This window comes from Papaver somniferum, unplaced genomic scaffold (assembly GCF_003573695.1).
Source record: "Papaver somniferum cultivar HN1 unplaced genomic scaffold, ASM357369v1 unplaced-scaffold_18, whole genome shotgun sequence".
In the NCBI taxonomy this organism is placed as follows: Eukaryota; Viridiplantae; Streptophyta; class Magnoliopsida; order Ranunculales; family Papaveraceae; genus Papaver; species Papaver somniferum.
Window position 1 is genome coordinate 5,394,965 of NW_020627707.1, and position 8,359 is coordinate 5,403,323.

General features: G+C 33.8%; 1 protein-coding gene across 1 annotated transcript; it reads left to right on the forward strand.

Annotated features, from left to right (window-relative positions):
- On the forward strand, positions 1-1,686 carry LOC113337897 (BTB/POZ and TAZ domain-containing protein 1-like). The gene is made up of 3 exons (XM_026583445.1): positions 1-258; positions 370-807; positions 929-1,686. The coding sequence occupies exons 1-3, from the start codon at positions 103-105 to the stop codon at positions 1,412-1,414; spliced, it is 1,080 nt and encodes a 359-aa protein (XP_026439230.1). The 5' UTR covers positions 1-102; the 3' UTR covers positions 1,415-1,686.
- The last annotated feature ends 6,673 nt before the right edge of the window (positions 1,687-8,359 follow it).

Here is an 8,359-nt window from a genome sequence, read left to right on the forward strand (position 1 = left end):
CAGAAACAAGTTAACAAACACTCTCTTATTCAAACAGCAACAAGGAAAGAAAAAAGAACCTCTAATTTCCTCTTCTCTTCTTCACATCATTTGTTTCATTAAATGGAACCAGCCATGAAAAAGCAAACTAAAACAATCTCTATGTCAACATTAATTGGATTTGATCAGATCTCAACAAAATCTGATAAAATCTCATCTGAAGATGTGAAAATTCTCACTTCTAATGGACTTAGAATCTTTGCTAACTCCATTCTATTGGTAATTAATTCTTCAACTCTAGTTTCTTAATTATTGCAATTTCTCTAATTTTTTTTGATTGATTTCAGATCAAGAAATGAAAATTAACAATGATTATAATCGATTTTGCAGGGTTCAAGTTCTAAAGTATTGGAGAAAATCTTAGATCAGCCAAGCAAACACCAGAATTCAGTGAGAGTAATTCCAATTCTTGGAGTTCCATGTGATGCTGTAATTGCTTTCGTTCAATTTCTTTATTCGTCGAGATGCACAGAAGAAGAAATTGATAATTTCGGAATACATTTGCTAGCTCTATCGCATGTTTTCGATGTGCAAAAACTGAAACAGAGATGTACAAAAGGATTATCAACAAGATTAATGGTGGAAAATGTTGTTGATATTCTTCAACTTGCTAGGTTATGTGATGCACCTGATCTTTATTTGAAGTGTATGAGATTTTTATCAAAGGAGTTTAAGGCTGTTAAGAGAACTGAAGGGTGGAAATTCTTAAGAGCTAATGATGCCGTTCTCGAACTCGAAATCTTACAATTCCTCGACGAAATCGAATCCGTAAGTCTCTTCAGAGTCTCTTCAGATATATCGCTCAAGCGTGTTTAAAATCTCATTTTATGTGATTTTTTTTTTAATTATTATTGGTAATTCTAATTTTGAAATTTAAATAAATTTACAGAGAAATAAAAAGAGGAGTAGAAGCAAAGAAGAACAAGCTATATATTTAGAGCTAAGTGAAGCAATGGAATGTCTAAAACATATTTGTACAGAAGGTTGTACAAACGTTGGACCGTATGATAGGGAGCTGCCACCAACTAAGAAAACTGGACCATGTGAAAGATTTTCAACTTGCCAAGGTCTACAAGGTTTAATTAAACACTTTGCAATGTGTACGAAGAGAATGAATGGTGGATGTTGCAGGTGTAAGAGGATGGGGCAGCTTCTAAAACTCCATGCTTCTATTTGTGATCAAGATGATCATTGTTGCAAAGTCCCTTTGTGTAGACAATTCAAGTTGAAGAATCAACTAGAAAGGAAAGCAGATGACGGAAGATGGAGATTACTAGTAAAAAAAGTGGTTTGCGCAAAAACTGTATCTTCCTTGTCTTCACCAAAATTGATGATCTTGAGAAGGAAAGAAGAAGAAGACAGGCAACAAAGGTGATGGTGGGAACAAATTTTGTGTAATGGAGATTTTGTTCTTGAGAGATTCCGGTTAGTGTTGGTAGGGAATTAGTAGTACTATAATGTCCAGAAGGAAGTAGATACGAAATAGTAGTCGAGCTTTCTTTTTCTTTGTAGCAACCTGACGGAATTGGCCAAAGTGTGTAAATGGAGAGAAAATATGTAGTGCAAGGGAATGACCATGCCGGCCGAATGGCCCGGAGTATTTCATGTTGTATCAGGTTAATTTATTATGTCTCTTAGTTTCAATGCAGCCTACATTGTAGTATTTTTATCTATGCTGCTCACTCGTAATTTGGACTTGACTAGCCAAAGTGTACAATACAACGATCGCAGGAGTCGTGTTTATCTCCTGGAAAACACGGTTTATCGTCTGTCCGTGAAAGGATGTATACAGACTCGAGTAACATTTTTTTATATCAAAGTTTCTAGACAAACAACTAAAGAAAACAACAATACACGTACAAACAACGACAGAAAAACATGACCAAAGCTGACCGATACAAAGTGGTGGGATACATGGGCGCACCACCGGAGGATGGAGAGCGGTTGGTTTGCGGAAGGTTCGTGGAATCCACATGAACCCATACCCATTTTGTGTATGTCGGTTTTCTTTTCCTCGGTTTTTCTTTTTTCAGTCTGCCAATCATTTTCGTGAAAAAATATCCTCAAGACCATCCATTTGGACCATTTCACAAGGATGGAACCCAGCCCACCCAAAATTACCCCTTGTTAACGTTAGGGAGGTAGGTCTCATCCCAATGCAAGAGTTTTAAGGTGTTTTTTTTGGTTGTTTGTATAAAACTAGAAATAACGCGTGTCGTAACGGCACGGTATGAGGTTAACAGAGAGTTCTAATAAATATTTAGAGACAGTTCGTGTCGTAACGGCACTGCTTTAACATGATATCTGACTGGTGTAATTTTTCTTTTTTTACGGACTTTAAATCGTGTTCCTTTGCAAGATAGTTTTCTATTTTGTTTTAAGCGAAAATAATGTTTATAAATACATTGTAAAATTATTCATATACATTATCCAAAAACGAACACAAAATCATTTAAGTAAAACTGTGTATACATATCTCACTTATGACTTATGAATAGGAATAAACAAATAAATCTCATTTCCCATTATATTCATCGTGCCACCACTAAATCCAATCAATGCATGTATGATATATTATGATTTCATTTAATGTTTCTTTTAATAGCTTGAGTTAAGAGTTTATGCAATAATTATTGATTAATAAATTTTGATTCATAATGAGAGGGGTCACAGAAAGAAACGACGATCGTCGGATGTCTTTCGCTGGGATGAGACTGGGATGGTTGGATGCAACGTTTGTCTCTCAAAATGTTATCTGTCCGTCCAAATCTCAAAAACCTATGTTGTTTTGTATTATAGGTGACTCTTTTTACGGTATCAACATCTTAAATTAATTCTTTGATTTTTTTTGTTTTTCAAACTGTAATAGGAACATTATACCATATATACATGACCGCCGGTCGACCACAGTTTTCAAACCCAACTACCGCCAATTTTGTGCAGCCCTTCCACCAAAAATGGTCTTTGAAAAAAAAAACTGTGTCAATTATGGAGCAAATGCGTCTTGCTTGTCCAATTAAAGATTCTTCTAATAAGACTAAACCAGGATGTAATAAGGATTCTTTTTTTCCAGCTTATGTTAACTTACAACTTTTCTCCACTGATTGTGTTAAATTTAAACTTTAAAACAAATGATATTTTTTTGGAAACAAACAATACGCGTAAGTTTGTGAATAATTTAGTGACTTACTAACTAGGTTTTATACCATCTATACATAACCACCAGTCTATCAAAATTAGCCAACAAAACTACCGCAAATTTGGGCAATCCTTCCATCAACGAATGGGAAAGAAAAACTATGTCAATCATAGACCAAATGCGTTTTGCTTGTTCATACAAAGATTTTTCGAACAAGACTAGACCATGATGTAATAAGGATTTTTTTTTCTGCGTATGTCAACTTACACCTTTTCCCTACTGATTGTGTTAAAGTTTTAAAAATATTTTTTATTCTGAAACGAATAATACGCATGAGTTCGCGGATAATTCGGCGACTTACAATCTAGGTTTTATACCATCTATACATAACAACCAATTCACGGTTAGCTAACAAACCTACTTCAAATTTTGGGCAAGCGTTCCGCCACGAATGGCTTTTAAATAAAAACTATGTCAATCATGGACCAGATGCGTCTTGCTTGTTCATTCAAAGATTCTTTGAACAAAACTAGACCATGATGTAATAAGGACTTTTCTTCTTCTGCGTATGTCAACTTACACCTTTTCCTACTGATTGTGTTAAACTTTACTTAAAAGAAAATAATCTTGTTTTGGTCTGATCCGTGATTTAAATTTGATTAGGTTTAAATCTGATGTCGGAACGTTTGTTTTTTTCATTTTTTATGGTGTCTGACTTAACTTGTAACTCGGCTCATACATATGAATCATTGATTCAAAAAAAAATATCAGTAACCATACTAGTTAATAATTATTGAGTCAGATTTAATTAAAGAGCCAAATTTAAACATAATGAGTTGGATTCTAACCAACTAGTTGAGTCTAGAAGAAGAAAAAAAAAGTACAAACTATAGCAAACCCCATACTATATGGGTTCAACATTAACAAATCCCACAAAATGGATCCTTCATTTTCTAACCCATGCTTTAAGATTTTGTTAGATTTCAGGGCTTATTAATTTAATAATACCAAGATTTCCCTTTGTATTTATATCTAATGAAAATAATTAGATTTCATTTTTACTTTCTCTCTCGTCTCTAGTCTGAAGAATTTTAGGGTATCCAAATCGAACCAAAGAAAAAGATTATGGAGAAAAAGAAACTATTTTAGCTCTATCGATCTCTGCTGATGACGTTTACGTATTTACAAACCGAAGAATTAACAAAATCAATTATTCATTTTAGTTTTCAGATTGAATCTCAGATCAGAGCTTCAACGATTTATCTAGGTTAACTTTCTTCCATAGATTACATCTAAATCTCGGATTTTTTTTTGTTTCAATTGATTTATAGGTTAGTTAATCGATTTAACAGCTCAATCAACCAATCGATTTGATTTAAATCCTTTAATATGGATTTGATTCGAAGGTATCTCATGTATTGATTGAATTATTCTTGTTTTCAGTCGATTTATATATTTAATCTATTTGATTCAAATAGTTTTAACAACTGATTATCATTCTACGAATCTGAATCCTCCAATTGATTCCAATTTGTTGTTTCGAAGCCTACTTCAGGTAAGGTTCGCTATTTGATTCAATATTCTTTTCTCATTTAGTAGTTATATTTTCTTAGTTTGATTATATTTTGATTTTAATTTTAGTTGATTATATTCATATCGGAGCAGAACCACATGATTTTTCTTGAATCCGCAGGTTTTGAATCTAGGTACGTTTATATTGTTATTGTTGTTGTTGTTGTTTAAGTTTGATTTGTTGATAATACTAATTGAATTCAATCAGCTAAGAAAATATTCTCCATTTAATCAAACTGTTGAACTCTCATAATTCTAATAGATGATTTTTTTTTATGCAAGTGGCTATAGATGAACCAACAGAAAACACTCTTGAATCATATACAAGAGTTTGGTTGCTCAGTTATTGTATTTTCTTGAGAGATTAAAGGGATTTGATTCATCCTGATCACCAGGCTCATCTTTGTTTACATATATGAAAGAAAGTAGAGCAGATAAATAGAGGTCAACCGATTATATGTACTTCATTTCAGATGCCATGCTGGCAATATTTTGGTCTTGAGGTAAAATTCTTTGTTGTTTCTCGTTGGATGTGTCTGAGTTAATTGTTTATGGTTCGGTACTTCATTTATGATGTCATGCTTTTAATGTTTTGGATACTCTGAAAATGTATGAATCTTGGAATTTTTATGTTTTTGTTAGTGAAATTCTTAATATGAAGGATCTCCTCTGGTTCATAAGTGGCGGTGGTGGTATTGGAGTTGGAGGTAGGGTATGAGTGGTGGAGGAATAGGTAGAGGTGGAAGATTAGGTGGCAGTGGTGGAATTACCGAGTGTTGAGTTTGTTACTCTGTATTAACGTATATGAGAATGTATGTGAGGATATAAGTCTGGAATGGTTTGTTCGCTTTACTCATTTTCCGTTTTACATCTGTTTAAAAATTTTATTGCTTAACCACCCTGTCAAAGATGTGACAATTCATGAATTGACCTCATCTTTCTATGTTCACTGCAGCCATGACTTTGACGCAATTCATCTGCTGGAAGGTAGTTGCAAAGACAGTAGATTCATTTGGAAAATTGTAAGTAGTGTTGGTGAAAATGCTGGGGTACCTAGTACACCACCAACTTTTTCTTTCAAGAACCAATATAGACAATCCTTGTACAATCTATACGTTTGAATACGAACTGTATTTAAGATTGCTTGGACAAGGTAAACCTAGTATACACACGCACTGTTTACGAACTGAATTCAAACAAGAACAAGTCTTGTATTATATATTTCAAGATACGAATTCACCAAAACGAGTCTGGTAGGTTCTTACAGTTATGTAAATACAATATAGGTTTAGATACGCACAACCTGTGATATTTCAATTATAAAGATAAAACAATCCAGATACCAGAAATTTTGCTAAAGAGGAAACCGCAACTATAGAAAAACCCCGGACCTAGTCCAGATTGAACACACACTGATTATAAGTTGTTACACTAATTACATACTACTTATTCGGACTAGATGTAATACCTGCTTCAGTTGTATTCAAGCAGTTGTACAACTCTTAGCATAACGCCGATTCTTTTTAAGAACTCTTCTCGTAAATCTCCTAGTAGGACACTAATTCTCTTTGGAAGATACTCTTGAAAATATTCTAGCAGAACCTTAATTCCCTTCAGAAGATATTCTCCAACAATTAGGTTGCGAAACCATGAAACTTAATTGAGTCTTCCTCACAATAAGATCACTTAGAAACAACTAAGGATATCTTGCTCTATCAATTCTAGGGTTTATAACAAACACCTAGGAACAGGAACTGAAACTATCAAATAAGATAGATTTCATGTGCTTTACGATCCCCAAGTAAAGTCTTATGAAGCCTCACACTTGTTCGTGAAGAACAAAGTTATGGAAAACAACCTTATGTGACCAAACACAATTTTTCAAGGGATAGGTTGTGATGTCACATGAAAACTATTTATAGCGAATGACCAAGTCTAGGTTGCTTGAGAACCAAGCTACCTCGTCTAGGAGACAAAAACCCAAGTATATGGCCAAAATAGGGTTTTAGTCACGTAGGTACGTGAGAGGAGGGTACGCGAACCGTTGTAAAATTTTGTGTATCACTTCCTATTCAAGAATCAACCTTAGCTACAAATAAGTGTTGCTCTAATGAATCACTTGTAACTTCTTCGTTATAACTCGGAATCGAGTGATTCTTGGCCCGTTGAATTCGTATGATCATCCACTACAATATGAGAACCTTTCCAAGGATAAAGTCATATTCGTTAAATCCATGAGCTCGTATATACATAAATGTGTATTTACCATCATAGGTATTATTCCATAGAGTGGGCACTTGTTTCTATAGATAGAGAGGTAGAGCAAACAAGAGAATCAAGTATTTGTTATTAACCTTTAATGAAGTTCTTCATGGATGTATTCTTGCAGTTTTCAATCTCCATTCTTCAAGGATAGCTTCGATTCTATACTCTGCTTCTTAGACCTAATATAGTCTGATACTAACTTTAGTATACTAAATCAAGAATGCATTTTGGCAACTAAAGTTGAAAACTAACTTGACATACCAATGCTAGTGGTTTCAACCGACCAATTAATGCTCTAACAGTTGGTACTAGTACTACTGATTCGTATTCTTTGGATTTTTGGTGTTGGTATGTGTTTGTTTGTTTTGCTTACTCCATTCATTAAGTATATGATGCCTTCAGAGTTTAGGAGTTCGTAAAAGAGTTCTATTGTATAGAGGGTAAGCGTCGCTATGGACCATTAGCTTTTGAAGTATGATGCCTTCAGACTTTATGAGTACGCAAGATAGTTAGATGTGTAACTTCCAGTTACACATGCTAATTGGATGTGTATCTTTTAGTTACACATTCTAATTGTTACACATGCTAATTGGATGTATAACTGTTACTTACACATGCTAATTGAATGTGTAAAAGTTTGAATGAACCTGAAATGATGCATAGTTCAGTTTACTAGTTTGCTTATATGCCTGAACTAGTTGCAACTTGGGTATTGAATATTGTATTATTTTGTTGTTGCTCTTAAACCTAATGGTTGATGCACCTTTTTATTTTGTTGAGTTGTTTTCTTTTTTTTTTTGAACTTGCCACATTGAATTGCACCAGTTTGTTGCTTACTGGTAGTTATTTTCTTGCTTACTAATTTTTGCAGGTTAGTTGCTGGTGTACTTGATGCTGCACACACAAGATATAGGCATGTATATTTATCGATACACATTATAAATTGTGAGTGTAAATTATGGATACACAAGTTAAATTGCATGCATAACTGTTGGATACATTAATAGTAACCGTTGAATGATGGTGGGTGACGATGGTGGTGGTAGGTGTAACTCTTTATCTCCTGAATGCTAACATTCCTTTTTTCACCCGTTGGATACATAATATATATTGGGAAACTACTCAATATAGATCTAGCTACAGAGAAGTTGTGTAGAGGTAAGATAGAGGTAAAGCATTATGTCATACACATTAAGATTTTTTTTCCCGTCATTTAGTGTTCTATTTTTGTTGGTGAATATTGTTTTGTTCATATTTCTTATAAGTGAATCTTATTTGTTCTTTGAATATGCTAGTCTGATGCATAGTTACACTAATCGGGTGCATGTGTAATTAATGATTACA

What these genes read in the sequence shown, in the direction of transcription:
- LOC113337897 (XM_026583445.1), top strand. Translation starts at nt 103, where the DNA reads ATGGAACCAGCCATGAAAAAGCAAACTAAAACAATCTCTATGTCAACA. An exon ending in TTGCTAACTCCATTCTATTG is followed by an intron (nt 259 to 369) that starts GTAATTAATTCT and finishes TCGATTTTGCAG; the next exon opens with GGTTCAAGTTCTAAAGTATT. An exon ending in TCCTCGACGAAATCGAATCC is followed by an intron (nt 808 to 928) that starts GTAAGTCTCTTC and finishes ATAAATTTACAG; the next exon opens with AGAAATAAAAAGAGGAGTAG.